The following is a 15,017-nucleotide window of genomic DNA, read 5'->3' on the forward strand; positions in this document are numbered from 1 at the left end:
GCATGTTAACGAGACGCTAAAGCTGGCGGCAAGATCGCTTAGCTTAATTTAACAGCACTATGCAGCATCGACTCTATTCATCTATTAGGAATAGACAAGATTGTGCAGAACGGCCTGGAAAGCTTAGTCGAACAAACAACCCTTACGTTGGATGTGCATGAAGGATTGTTCTTCGTACACGTCGCAAGTGAGCTCGGCGCTTTGCTGCAATCCTCCATGCAGGCTGACGAGCTGTGGGAAGCAAGATAGACTTCTGACGAGAGCTGGACGAAACGTGGTGCTGACTGGCGCGCGAGTCCTGGTAACTTTGCTTTGCCCTTACATAGTTTTCATGTAAAGGATTCATTTCGGAAGCGTACAGTCAGATCCAACGACAAACCTATCGCGCTTATCACCAAACAGGTGGTGTGAGCTGAATTGTAGTTCACATCGAGTGTCGGATGGTTTCCTGCTAACTGTATAGGTGTGCAATCGACCAATAAGGTTCCTAACCGGGACAACATCAGAGGCGACCTTCGGTCACTCCGTTGCGGGGTTCCAGGTTAAAGGTTGTCACGAAGTGGCGCTGCGTCCGGCGTGCCTCAACCAGCTGTCATCTTCGTCTCATTGCAGTATTCCTTAGCGAAAGAGGGGCGCGCAATCGAGGGGTCGATAGCAGTAGCTAAAGCTGAGCTATCAGCTGCTGCGACAACTGGCCAGAGCTCTGATAGCCAAGTATAGAGCAGAGAGGCAGGATGCATGCTGATGCCGTCTAGATCTCCTAGTACTGCAGTGCAGGACGCTGATCGTTGAGATTCGGTCGCCATTACGGTGAGCGCTGGTCTGAAGATACGAAGCCATGCTTTTCTCTGCGTCTGGAACTGCCGGTACGTAGGCGATGGTTTCAGGTGTGGTAGTAGGGTGTGGGGTTGGAGCATCTGGTTCGTCTGGGGAAGATGGCGGCCTAGACTTTGGACCGGTCGAACAGCCGGAAGCGAGCGGGAGGCAACGAACGGCATTTAGATCACGTTGGACGACCATCTGAGTGGTTTACAGCACGATGAACTTTTTTCTGTTGGGAATGCGCGTGGTTGGCTGTAAGCATGTCGAGAGTGCGGCTCTGCGGACCCAGGCGGCGCTCCTTCGTTGTGTACACGTCGCTGGGTGAGGGATTGCATTCGTGTACAGCCAGCAAATTACCCGGCCCACCTAGCAGCGCAATTTCCCGCATGTACTCGTTGCCTTGGTTGCAGGGCTACGTCAAGCCAGCGAATGTGCCGATGGTGCTCGTGGCATTATGACGATTGCTCAGGATAAAAAAACAATGCTCGCTTCGCTCGGGTCTGAGGTTTGTCTGTGTGGCTGTCAGGCGGTGTTCAAGCAGGGGAGGCGCAGCTGTGGCTGCGGAATGTTTATTGGCTGTAGTGCCGGCAAATCTCAGCGCGCTTCCCCCTTTGGGCAAGAGGGCAAAAGACCGGCCGGAGATTGCCAATTTCGTCCTTCCTGAGGATCAAAACAGACGTGAAACGAGATTCGCAATTTTGGGTCTCCGTACGCCTCGCAACCTGGCCAGCGAAAACAATACTTCCAAGAGTCGGAGTAGCCTGGGAATTGTGGATGGTCGGATGGAGCAACCTCCGCTGTCCATCACATCGTACATCGACAGGCGCGACCTTGCCCCTGACTTCAGTTTGGTAGCCACGCGTCATAGAGGCCGTTGTTGACGATACGACGCTGCTTGACACTGACAAGTAACGACGCGTCGGCGGGCGCCAGCGGAAGGTTTGGTGCAGGGCGTTTGGCGCGTGCAAACCAATGGGCTGACCCGGAGACGTTCGCATGGTGTGGAGCAGCGCCGTGGCTGTGCAATGCCATAGCTCTTGAATAGTGATCGCGCTTGCGCAATTCCAAGAATAATACAAACGACTCTATGTATGTAGAGTTTTCGGGAAAGCTGAGGCGCGGTGCGTGGATGCTGGAGGAAGCTATCGGGTCCTGTACCCAAGAATGAGGGGATGACCTCTGTTGCACGATGCTTTTTCGTTCACCGCTCCACTTGACACGCGATCGGAAAAAAGAAAGACAGATCTAAATTCGACGGCGCAGCATGAGCGTTGCGATGGTCGTCACAAGGACAGCCGTTGTGTGCACTACGCTCCACAGATCGGGTTGTTAGTACCGAGCGGCGCGATACGTGGTAACCTTCGGACTGGTTTCAAGATTGAAATCGTCGTATCCTCGCAAACATGCTCACTATGGGGGCCTTGGCAGCAATGTTTTGCGTCTGCAAATGGCAGGAAGCCGTGGATCAAAAAAAATGAAGTCGAGTTTTTCAATTGCGGGACGTAGCTCGGCGCATTGCGCCGATGAGAGATGGACCCTGGAGATCATTGGAGATGATGCAGACAGCGGGAGACATGGGACTCCATGTTTATGACGTCGGAGGATATTGCGACTGATTCGCAAGTCTGCTTGGTTGGAAGGGAAGCGATGAGGAATGGAGAGGCCGAGCATGTCCAGATTACACAAACCCTAGAGCGTGCGAAGCAACATCGTTATCTCCACATGCAGGTGCGAGTCGGAACATTTTCTAGAAAGCGCAAGGAGTTGCAATGTCGATGCGTCGAATGGGGCAGCAATGCAGTATCGTGCATGCAGGGACATGTCGACTAGATTGCCCTGACCTGAAGGCAATGAAGCTCTGGGAGTTTTCAGATTCTTATCTGAAGAAGACCGGGACGAAGTGGCCATGTGGTACAAAGCCGAGTCCGCAAGCCCCGTTGTGGCGGCATGAGACACACAGGGTATTGGACTTGTTGCGCCCTCGAAGCCCAGGCCGGTCCCATCAGTAATGGAGGGAAAATTGTGTGTACAGCATGGGTGCAATAGGGTTGAGCAGATCTGTATCTGCTCCTTGTCTCCTCACACTTGGAAGTGCTTATAGTAGGTCCGCAGGTCCGGATCCGAGATGGCTTACTTCTTGAGCTGTTCAGTATCGTGGAAACCATTGCTCAACTCTCTTGCGCTCGACCTGCCCCATCGGCAGGATGTGGGCGTCGGACGGCAGCAAAGCCTTGCATCTTGCCTCTGGCATCCCGCTTCTCCGCATTTCGTCTATCACATCCTATTTATGGTGGCGAGGACGAGCGTCCGTCATGGCTCCAAAGGGGGATAGCGAGGCGTCATTGCCCCTGCATAGCGAGGATCAAACGGGTGTAGTCTAGTCAATTGGTCCGAATTGCATATCAAATGCACGCTTGGCCATACATGTGCCGGGGTGCGCAGCCCCACTTCGAACGGGTGCTGTGAAACATCGAGTGCGCATCCTTCTGTCTCGAGGCCGAGTGTGCGTGAACACGTCGGGCAGTGCGGATGGGGAGAGTGGGAGCGTGGGCAGGTAGTGCCAGCTGCGGTACATGCAGCGGAAGCAGCAGCGCTGCGATTTGATTGTTAGCCGCGCTGCCCGATGGTTGGCTGCGGGAAGGCAGGCTGTTAGTGGAGAGGGGTCGGCTGGCGGCATGTAGCCAAGACGCACTGGGAGAAGATGGACAAGCAGAGCGAAGACGATGCATATCGCGGGCAGCCGCCTCAAAGGAGAGGGGTCCTGCAGCGCCTAAGGATGGACGATATGAGCCAGGACTGCGGTGCGCATCTCGACGGCAGCAACGGCAGACTTAGAGAGCCGCATGCACGCGAGGCACCACGTAGCTATTGGACAGTTGTCACGCACACGTTATGAGATTGTACTGTAGCGGGCTGTCGCTAGTGCCGTGACGCTGTACAGATAGTGCTGATTCCTTGGAACCTGGTGGGAACTGAACTGGCAAACTACACGAGGCTAAGCAGCTATCGGCCGACTCTAGCAGACTATCGGCAGGCATTGGTTAACCGATGGGACTGCTACATCATGGTTGTGCAGAGCGCTGGAAGGGTTTGCTCCCACGTCGCCCCGGCATCGAGGCGTGACTCCTACACGTGTGAGGCTGCCGCGGAGGGATGGCCCTGCGACGGCGCACTGTGTTGTATGTATTGTGCGGGAACCGGTCGACTGACGTGCGCGCAAAAGCAACACATAGCGACAGGTGCCTGGCTGGTACCTGGCAGCGCGTCGCGGCATCGTGTGGATCAGGCGTGAAATTACGAGGGAGACAACGATTAGCATGGGTAAAGCACGAACCGGGGATCCCTGCGCGGTGTGGTGGTGCGTGCTAGCGTGGAGCCCGCCTGGGAAGGAACGACCGACAAAAGCGACAGTTGCCCTGGTGCTCGTCTCCCACCCACCTCCGCCAATTCACCGTCACCACCTCGCCGTCGTCCCCGTCGCGCCCTGCCGAACCTTACTCTGGAGCCCATTGTCGTTACTCACACTAATTGAGGCGACTCTAGGCATCTGTCCGCTCATTTCCCCCGTCATTCCTTAATCCTGGGTGTACTGGCTTCACTCACTGCGACTACTACCACGGCAGCCTACCGACTTGCCCACTCCACCCGCAGCACTACCTCGACCTATACTGTACGCCTCGCACAACCTCACAGCCGGTCCTGCAATCTGCTCTTGCGTGTGCTGACTGTTATGTGTCAGTAGTAATCGCGTCAGCTCTTGTACCTCGACAGCGCTTGTTTCGTCTCACGCCCGCTGTGCCCACGCCTGTAGCACCCCATTCCCCACCCGTCCAACCACACTCTGTCCTCGCGCGTCCGGCAAGCTGTCCCTGGAACGCACCACCCGTCTAGCTCGCACATTAAGCATTGTGCTGCGCGTCCGTTGGCGGTACCATCTCTAATCTCGTCAAGCCCCATCGTCGCAGATCGCTGCGTCCGACAGGGCAGCTAGTAGTTCACCATGGCCGAAATTGCCCTGCCACGACACCGGGCTACACAGTCGCAAGCTGGTGTCGGCTCACCGCTCTACCAGCGTCGACAACACTCCAATGCCGGCCCCATTGAGCTCATCCCCAACCCGGAATTCTCCTTCCCCATGCGAGGACCAGATACCGCCTCTTCAGAGCCTGCACCCACAAACTCGCGGCCGATGTCCCTGCAAGCGTATCCAACTGGCCGTCGAGGCTCCATGCCGCACTACCGACAGAAGTCTATCAACGCTCTACCAGACTTTTCCTTCAATCCTGCAGGACCAGCAAAGCCAGCCACCATTGAATCTTCACCACCACAGTCACCGGCGACACTTCCTGTACCAGTATCGCCGTCAAAGCCGGCACATGGCCACAGACGCGGTGGGAGCGAGTTCATTGGCGGTGACGTGCGACCTGGTGGCACCGCCCTGATGAGCAGCAGCCCGACAAAGGGAGAGGATGTCCTTCCTACACCAAGTTCGACACTGCGTCCGGGTCCGCCAGCAGGTCGTCGCGGACACGCTCATCGTCGCTCGGGTGCCATCTCCTCTCACGACCTCACAACCATCATGAACCCACCTGCTCCAGCGCGAACCGGCAGCGCGCCCAACACACCCTCCGAGGGCAACCAGTTCGCTTTCGGCCACAAGTTCAACAGATCTGTCTCGCAACCCTCGTTACGCGAAAATGGCGCAGACGATGAGGCGCGACCACCATCAAGGGCCCGTGTTACCTTCTCCGATAGAATCGAGACCATCCGTCCGCTCTCCACCATCTCTTCCGAGACTGAAATCTCAACCATCAGGGGACACTCGGCTGCCAACAGCCTGTCCTCGATTGTCAGTTGCAGCAGCCCGGCGCCTGTGCGACCAGGACGCCCCAGCACAACCCTAAACACAGTTGAAGACGAGGACCGACCAAGCACGGCTGGAATGGTGCTCGACAAGTTCATGGGCAGCCGCCTAAATGGCGAGGTCATCGAACGCAAGCGACCCACGTCCGCCATCTCCCCCATTTCGCCAACCGAGCCCACCCCGAAAGTACAAGCCAAGCGACGAAGTCTCTTCCAAAAGGATCGCAGTGATCCCTCAGTTCCCACCCTTCCTACCAGTGCCTCCGATCCTGCACTCTCCAAATCCTTCGACACACCTCTAGCATCGCCCACTAAAGATGACGGCTCAGGACAAGTCGCCGAAAAGCCGAAAGCTGCGTCGCGCAAAAGCGGTCGCAAGCCCCGGAAAGTCAAGTCATGGGCAAACTCCATCATCACCAGGAAAGGAAAGCACAGCAAAAAGGCGAAGGCACGATCTCCGACACCACCACCATATGCGGGCATGGACACCGAAGACTCCGATGAATCAGAGGAGATGGACTTTGAGCCCAACTTTGATGATGACACCACAGTCACCATCGTCTCCCCCACTGAGAACTCAGTTCCTCTGCCGAAGATTGACACCGACTACGCTTCGTGGCAACCACGTGAGCTGAAGCGTGTTGATTCTGACATCATGAGCCCGGTGATCGACCTTGATGCCGCACTTGGACCCTTCAACACTCCCAATGGCACGAGCCCTCGAACCCACCAGCGGGGCTTTTCGGCACATCGACGAGCCATGCACAGTGCTGGCGGCATTGCACCTTCGCACAGGAGGACGGAGAGCGCACCTGAATTGGTACCCTTTGAGAACCGACCATCAGCAGTTGCTAATGCCTCGCCTATGGCCGATGTGTTCGAAGAGGAGGAGCCAGAAGACGACCTAACTCTGGCGATTCCAGCAAAGACTGCAAAGGCAAAGTCTACTGCTGCAGAATCTGAAGAGCCGAAGATCTCGGTCGTGGAGGCAGATGCGAAGCAGGAAGGCACTGCTATCAACTGGAACTTCAACGACGGACTTGGCATCAAGCGTACTGCGAAGCACGACGACGTTGATGCGTCTGAGCCACTGTCTCCTCGAGCAGTGCCTGTTGAGTCCAGCGAGAACGTCTCTGAGCAAACGCAGGCCTCGGAACCCTTTGAAGTTGTGGAAGATCATGAGGAGCCCCGCACATCATCACTCACACATTCGTCCGACTCCACTGTCACCGCCCAGCCAATGGAGGATTCGCCAAAGCATCATCAACCTGCCATGAACTTGTCGCTCCCACTGGGTCAACAAAGTCTCATGACACCCGACACGGTTACTTCTTCATTTTCCTCGCCAGACTGCCGATCCAGTCAGATCTCGTTCGATAACGGCCGTGGAGGCACTGCAGCTTCCTCGATGACCGACTACCCCGTGATGCCTTCTCCCCGCTTTGGCGAGCCTGGACCTGAAGTTCGCATCTCTACGGAGGTCCCGTCTCTGACTTCTTCCAGGTCGACGATGACCAGTGCAATGCAGAACGCATTCCCGCTTGTCAGTCCCCGTCGATTTGGCGACCGCACCTCGTCTCTGTCCTCTGATCCCAGTGAGATTGAGTCCCGCCGTCGCAAGCGCTCTAGTATTGCCAGCCTCTCTAGGCTGATGGGAACCTCTTCTCCCTCGTTCAGCGAGCGCAGCAAGCTTTCCATTGAGCAGCGTCCTCAGTCAGAACATCGCGAGCCCACCAAGGACAAGAAGAAGAAGAACATCGGAAGCAGACTGAAAAAGTTCTTCCAGCACACCAGAGATTCCTCCCCATCAAAGACCTAAAGTGTTCATCATTGTCACGACTTGTACATCTTTGGCTCTTGCCTCAACCGACGATTTGCAGTTTGCTTTCTAGTAGCTGTTTCCACATCATATGACATTATGGCTGTGCTTCCATGAGCACATACATCACCTCTTTCCTCTCGCATGACCACGGAGTTTACAAGCGATGAATATTTAATGGCGCATTACCAACCTGCGATGCATACGCGAACCGGACTTTTTCTTACTCTCATTGAACAGCATCTCTTTCCTTACGAGTACTAGGAGGACGAGTTTCTAGGATTCCTGTGGTTTGCATCATTGCATCGGACCTCACCTGGCATACTTTGACTAGTTTTCACTGCGGCGGTAGCCATACGCCGACCGCACATACAATTTCCTTGCTCCACACTCTATTGGAGGTATATATTTGCTTATACCGTCCACACGCTCTCTCAGAGACGGTCGATTCTGCCCTTTGGCAGACATTTCACGACAGGACTCTTTCTTTACTTCCTTTTCTTGACAGTCGTTTATTATGAAGCAGTACATACATCACGGTATGCTGTAGTAAGCTGAGGATGGTGGGACACATGTATTTTGAACATGGAGGCACAAATCTCGTTGGGCAATCTGTACCATGAGCTTTTGAAAGGATAGATAGTGGGTTGAGCTGGATGAATGGCTGCAATCTTGAAAAACAATCAAACTATGAATCAACTACATGGCCTTGTGTTCTCTCGTGACTCCCGAAATCACTGCAGCAGTGACTATCCCGCTTGTTCGTGACAATGCAAATCTCGCTTCTTCATCCATCGCTTACCTCGAGCCGCTGCAATATGTCTCTGACGCCAACATGCCTGTCCACATCACTATCCGTTATCAGGACAACCAGCGCGAACTGGCCACCAGCTCATGCAAAGCCGTTATCGCGCACTGGCCTCACAATCTACCACATCGCCCGCGTGACAGCGGGACAAGAACCAAGATTTCATCTCACTTGCCCCGAGCGAGCCGCCACGGCGCACATGCACGGCAGGGACTTAGTCAGACCACGCCGTCTAAACGGTAAAGTGTAAAGTGACATAGAGTAGTGCGGGAAGGGACATGCGACCGTCGTTACGAAAGCCGCCCCCCATCATGCTGAAACCTCCGCGCCGAGGTTGCGCACTGTTGTATGAAGGATTGCCGTTCATCAATAGTACGGCCGGGGGTCGACCGTTTTCCCTGTTCCTGTCTCGCTTCCGCGGTTTCATTTATCTGTGTTGGAGGTTGTGCATGTGGGGTTAGCAGGATATGCAGGGGCGTTGGTGATCATTTAATTTGTAGATGGACCTCGGGAGTGTCAGGTGGTGACGAGTGAGTCAAGGTGAGCGACAAGATGCAGGTACGAGTCAAGCGAGGTGTTTCAGAATCTGGGGTGCGGGATGGATGGCGAAGCGAGGGTGGTGCTGAGGCTGTGCTGTGTTGGCGATGTTTGGGGTCGTTGCTAGGGGAGATGGCGGGATGGGTCTTTGGTTTACTTTGATGTGGGGTTGACGACCTCGAGGAGAAAGACTAAGGGCAGCATGAAGATGAGGTGATACGGGCTGCCATAGATATTGTAGAATAGATCGTACATTTGAGAAGTAGGACATGTCTTACGGTTGCCTTGAAATGTAAAGCGGTACCTAGGTATGCTGGAGGGATACACATACCTTACAGGTCCGAAGTACTCCATTCAGCGCCGTCATAGTCAACTTAGGTGATTCGTGAACGCTCTAGATATTCCAAGGTTCGTTGAAGGTATCAAACATTACAAGACTCTCAATCGTGAAGTTCCTTCCTCCAGTGTGCATCAGACTCGAGCATCGAGGAATGCGCTTAGTCTCGATTCGTGTTAGCGCACTTTCACGGTGCGGGCAAGTTGGCATCACCGAGCAGTGACGACTGGAGCTCCCCGCAACAGCTCAACAGCTCCACAGCTACCTCTAGACCCCAAACACGTCAACACGATCGCGAAAAATATGGCAGACGAAGAGAAAGAGAAGGCGGAGAAGATCGCAGCGGCGAAGAAACGCGTACGTCCTCCCTCTACATGTCTCATTACTTCCTGAAGGCTGCCATTGCTCAGATATAGTTGAACCGGTGTCTTCTCCTAGCCCAAGTTTGGAAAGGTTCACCAAAGCTAAGACAATACTGACAAATACGCATAGTATGAACAATTGAAGAAGCAGAAGGCGAAGAAGGCGGGCGGAGGAAAGAAGAAGGGAGACAAGACTGAGGAACCCGCCGAAGCCGAAGCCTCGACTGAAACTCCGACCGAAGCAACTTCTCCCGAAGAGAAGCCCGAACAAGTCGCGCCAGAACCCGTAGAAGCCACAAGCGTGCCAGAGCCGCCAGCAGAGGACGATGACGAGCCCTCGGAATTAGCTGTACCCAAGCCGTCGCACGGCCGCAAGCCTTCAGTCGCCGTCGATTCGCGACAGCGCTCTGAATCTTTCTACCGGTCTGGAGCCGCCGGTGGACCTCTGTCGCCTGGAGGAGGGGTTGCAAGCGAGGTTTACCGGGAACAAGCGCAGAAGATTGAGGAGCTCGAGAAGGAGAACAAGCGACTGGCAAGCGAAGTTGAAGAGAATCAGACCAGATGGAAGAAGGGCGAGGAAGAATTGGAGGAGCTGCGAGAAGGCAGAGGCGATGTTGCGCTCGCGGTGGAGAAGGGCAAGGAGGCTGATAAGCTGGTATGCATACTGGCACATTGGAGCGTATGACGAAATACTGACCCACGGTCTAGAAAGCCGAAGTCGAATCGCTCAAGAGACAACTTGCGCAGGCGCAGGCGCAAACGCAGAGCAACAAGTCCATACGCCGTACGTCGACCGCATCGCCTAGCCAAAGCGCATCCATCGACGATCTGAACGCGCAGGTCGCTTCAAAGTCCGCGACTATCGAGTCACTCGAGCTGGAGATATCGAACGTCAACCGACAGCTGTCAGAGCAAACGAACAAGAACAACGAGCTTCAGTCGAAGATCACAAGCCTGGAATCTGCAGTGCAAAGGGCGGAACAAGAAGCAAGCTCGACGAAGACTGAGCTACAAGATTTGAAAGCGAGCCTGGACAAGGCTGGTGATCAGGCAGAGAAGGATGGTTCAGATCGCGACTCTGCGCAGACGCGCATTGCGCAACTAGAGGCTGAGTTGGGCACCGCGAACCGCAAGGCCTCAGACTCGGTCTCGCGCGCAGAGTTGCTGGAGAAGAAGATCGAGACTCTTACACAGCTACACCGCGACAACGACTCACGAAACCAAACACGCCTGCAAGAGCACAAGAAGATCGAGCGCGAAGCAACAGAACTACGAACCCGTATAACAGGTCTCAGCAATGAGAACGCGCGTCTCCGAGAGGCAGAGCAGCGTCGCCGCAAGGCAGACCTCGGCTCTATTGAGGACTCCAGTGTTCAAGAGCTTTTAGATGAAGAGCGCGACCGTCTCCTCGCGAAAGTGCGCGAACTTGAAGAAGAGAACTTCGAGCTCCGCCGTGGCGTATGGCGCGACCGTCGCCGCGACATGCAACCTCCCATCGACGACCAAGCAGACGCCTCGCACCCATACAATAGCTCCAACAGCTTCGACGACGTCGACCTCTCCGGCGCGCCATCCCGTCAAGCCCTCCCCAACCGCACACACTCCTCCTTCCAAGATGTCATCCAGTCTGGCATCTCAGCCTTCACCGGCCAGAACCCTGCGCATCGACGAAGCGACGCGGCGAGCAAGCCGAAGCCGAGACAGGAGAGCCTGGGCAGTTTGGACGAGTTTGAGATTGATGAAGATGCGTTCAGGCAGGCGCAGGAAGAGGAGGGCAAAAAGAGGCTCGAGAGAGTTAGGGAGGTTAAGAGGGGGCTTGTGCAGTATAAGGGGTGGAGACCGGACTTTGTGGATGTTAGGGTGGGGATGGGTGGTGTCTTTGAGATATAGCCACCGGATCACAGACATGTGGTTACGGAGACTATGTGTGATCGAGACTTCGGTCGGCTTTAGAAGACATGCAAACATGAACAGCATGACCTTCACTTCTGAAGTGATGTCTCAGAGATGGGCCATGCGCCATTTTAACACTCCGCAGCACTGAAGGACAACACATGGCCGTCCAAAATTTGCGTTTTATTCCTGCAGTCGCTCCTGTGGACTCTTCTCTCGACTCTCCTCTCCATGGGAGCTGCTGCTTGATATTTCTAGAGACATCGTCCCGGAACCCACTGTTTTTGGAATAAGAGGTAAGGTGGTATAGTGTCTAAGACTTGGAGAAACGGGGCTTTATATACGTGTTTAGAACCCCGAAATGGAGCTTGTATGTGGGGCTTAGAGTTTCCTGTCAGAGTCATGAGCAGCTCTCCTGGACTTTTCGCGAAGCTGCTCACTCTCCATGCATCTTCTCTTGTTTGTTCTGATTCCACAACACACACCGGAGCGGAAGACATGCCTTTACCGAGCATCGTTTTAGGTCTCGTCGGCCATGTGGAAGTCGATTGTCGTCATGAAAGAAATTTGGTCCTCTTTTCTCACATGTAGCTAATCTGAACTGATTTTAGTATCCATGATAAGCCCTAAAATGGCTTTTTGACAACTGTTCTCCGCACTCATCGCACTGTCAGGCTGAGAATTTTGATTTTTGGAAAGAGGGACGGTTGGAAGAAGGCAGATATGACGGATGCTACAGTCTACCGAGACATAACAATCCCCGGTTATTTTTTGGAGAATAAGCGGAAAGATATGTTGATAAAATGGAAAGGAGGAATGCAGGCCGGTGAGATTCATATACTTAGCAGCCGCCAGGCGAGCGTCACAGAGGACGGACTTGCTGGGTTTTAAGAGTAAAGAAATGTAGATTTCCTCAACCAGAGCATACCACAGCCTTTCTAAAGTTTTTGAACCGCGTTTCATTTGACAGGTGAGTTATCACGTCTGCTTCTCCATCTCCATGCAGTTTAGGTTGGTTGTATTTTGGAAGCGAGAGGAAGCACATGGGCGCTCATGCATGTCTTTTTTTTCTTTCGCAAACATCGTAGATGGCGTTTAGAAGTTTTGGTGTAGTAAAAGGCACGAATGGTGTCTAGAATCGAAGTAGGAGGAAGCCGAGGCGATTTATATATGTGGGCGCGACAGTACAGCAGGAAGATACAACCTACTTGTGATGTTTTTTGCTACGCGAGGACATATTGCCAGTCTGCACAAGGTTTCTCTTATCCCTGAAGAAAATGATGCATATTTCTGTTCTCTCTGCGACCTGGCTCACATCCACGACTTCTTGGGGTTTTGGTCTTCCCAGGAACATCACAAAGAGGTTCGGGATGTTTTGGAGTAGCGATAGAGTGGATAAATCCCATCTCCAAGATGTATTCGCGAGGACTTTGATGCGCCTCAATTATTCCTATATACAACGTCGTTGAATAACACATTGATGCCCCTTTGTTTGATTATAGCTGCTCGGCTAATCGATGCAAGTATATGCATCATATTGGTCAGCGTTCTGACCTTCCAGCACTGCATGCTGTGGGTATGGGCAAAGCCTCCTTGTCCTGTTACTTCCATCTGAAGGCTCCGTAGCCAGAATGTACTCAGGAGCTACGCCATCCTCTACCCATGGAATGAGAGCTTCGAGAGAGTGGTACTTTCCAGGAACCTGAGGATAGCTAGCAGCGGGGCCGCAGTGACCACCACCCGGGACCATGAACAAGCGCCAGAAATCATTAAGCTGTGCCTCGCCGTAGATGGCTTTCGCTTCGTTGTGTTGATCGATAGGCCAAGTAGGTGCGTTAAATGGGTCAGCCCAGCCTATCCGCGTAAGTCTGATATCGTGCTCGTGCAAATCTGGTGGACGACAAACCTTGCGATGCGACAAGTTTTCCACCTCGAGCCCTGAATGCATCGAGTCTTGGGGATGTTGCAGTGATCAAAGGACCTGCAACCTTATCCACAATCTTGACGTCGTTCTGAAAGTCGAAAGTAGTGTAGTCATAGCTCAAGTTCTTGAAGACAAGGTTCTGCAATATAGGTACTGCATACGCGGTGTAGAGAGTTTCTTCCAGCAGAAGCCATTCGGATTCCGATCCCTTTGCAAACCCGGGGTATATATCGGCCCCAGGTCCAGCGTAGAACGCTTCAAAAGTGGCAAGCTGCGTCTGATTCAGACATGTCGTTCTGTTATTCTCAACTTGAGCCTGCCCAGACCGGCACAGTAGTGATGTAATTTCGAAGTCGCACTTGGTTGGATCGTCGATCACTCCGTCTTTCACGCCATCAATATCATCACACTTCTCCAGTGCTGCATCCCTTGCAAACGTGAGTACGTCCTGGGCTAGAAATGCACCAGGCTTCCGTGCGTGAAGACCGTTCCACAGAAACGAAAGGATGAGATGGGAGTACCAGTTGCCGGCACTTCCTGCAACAATACCATCGAAGATTTCGGGATGGTACTGGGCCAGTGCATATCCTTGAGCACCACCTGTGGAACAGCCTGAGAAGTAAGACTTCTGTGGCGGGTTTCGGAAGAACGTCGCTGTGATAGCTTTTGCTGGTACAGTGAACATCGCGATCGAATCCCGGATCCACGCTGCGGTCTGGGCATATGAGTGAAGGAATGGAACATAGCTTCCTGGCTCGGAAACGCCGTTCTCGGAAACCAAATGTCCAGAGTCACACCTTGAGGCCTATGAGTTAGCTCAACATGGCAAAACACAGAGGGGGCAAAAAACAGACCCTCCAACAGCGAAGCCAGAGTTGAGATTCGTGGCCATTGCCTGGTAATCTATCACGCCTGCAAGTCCGCCATTGCCTTCATGATGATGTCAGCAACCACGAGGCACGAGCAGTGATCTGAATGATTCAATACGTACCGACAGATAAATAGCGCCCATTGTAATTTCCGTTTTCGGGTAGCCAGACTTCAAAATGTAGTGTGTTATTTGGACCATATGGCATGAGTCCAACAACACGGCAAAAGGAAGCTGTATTTGTCTCCGTGATATTTTGAGCAGCCACAGCTGATATGTCTGCAATTCCGCCAATGTTTACACGACTGGAGTCGACAACGTAGTCCACGCTGTGTCGTAACGAAGTACAACTGTCATGGTCCACGGGGCTAGAAAGTGCTGCCGCTAATAACGCGGCAAACGTGAGCTGTGTATAAGCAAAGTGCAGCATGGCAGAGACTTCAGGATGGTAAGAAGGAGTGAAGCGCTCGTTTACGATAACATGCGGAGTATTTGTCCTTTTTGGCGCGTGGCCCTCGGCCCGATCGTAACTTCCGTAGAATGTCAATACGCACAAGCGTCGGTGACGATCACCGAAGGCTTTCTCAACGAGTCAGTAGTTTGTTGCAATGAATTTGCAAAATCTACCGAGCAAGGGTCTGGTCATTGTGGACGGCTCACGATGCGGAGTGGTTTGCGGGGTGGATCGGGCGGGCTGACCGACGTGGAGAAAAGACAATCGGCGACGGGCGACCGAGCCCGAGTAGGAGCTAGACTAGATTGGGTGCATGTCTGATGCTCGACT

At 53.6% G+C, this 15,017-nt stretch overlaps 3 protein-coding genes across 3 annotated transcripts; 2 read left to right on the plus strand and 1 right to left on the minus strand.

The window, feature by feature from the left end:
- Positions 1-4,822: 4,822 nt before the first annotated feature.
- Positions 4,823-7,504, plus strand: J4E86_001265 (uncharacterized protein; the record flags this gene model as incomplete). Its single annotated transcript, XM_051441835.1, has 1 exon — positions 4,823-7,504. One exon carries the CDS (start codon positions 4,823-4,825, stop codon positions 7,502-7,504), a length of 2,682 nt encoding a protein of 893 aa, XP_051308006.1.
- Positions 7,505-9,489: 1,985 nt separating this feature from the next.
- J4E86_001266 (uncharacterized protein) lies at positions 9,490-11,438 on the plus strand (the record flags this gene model as incomplete). The annotated part of the gene is made up of 3 exons (XM_051441836.1): positions 9,490-9,543; positions 9,679-10,203; positions 10,257-11,438. 3 exons carry the CDS (start codon positions 9,490-9,492, stop codon positions 11,436-11,438), a joined length of 1,761 nt encoding a protein of 586 aa, XP_051308007.1.
- Positions 11,439-12,951: 1,513 nt separating this feature from the next.
- On the minus strand, positions 12,952-14,663 carry J4E86_001267 (uncharacterized protein; the record flags this gene model as incomplete). The annotated part of the gene is made up of 4 exons (XM_051441837.1): positions 12,952-13,295; positions 13,348-14,162; positions 14,220-14,295; positions 14,357-14,663. 4 exons carry the CDS (start codon positions 14,661-14,663, stop codon positions 12,952-12,954), a joined length of 1,542 nt encoding a protein of 513 aa, XP_051308008.1.
- Positions 14,664-15,017: the final 354 nt, after the last annotated feature.

Source organism: Alternaria arbusti (assembly GCF_024043155.1).
Source record: "Alternaria arbusti strain BMP 1465 chromosome Unknown scaffold_1, whole genome shotgun sequence".
NCBI classification, from domain to species: Eukaryota; Fungi; Ascomycota; class Dothideomycetes; order Pleosporales; family Pleosporaceae; genus Alternaria; species Alternaria arbusti.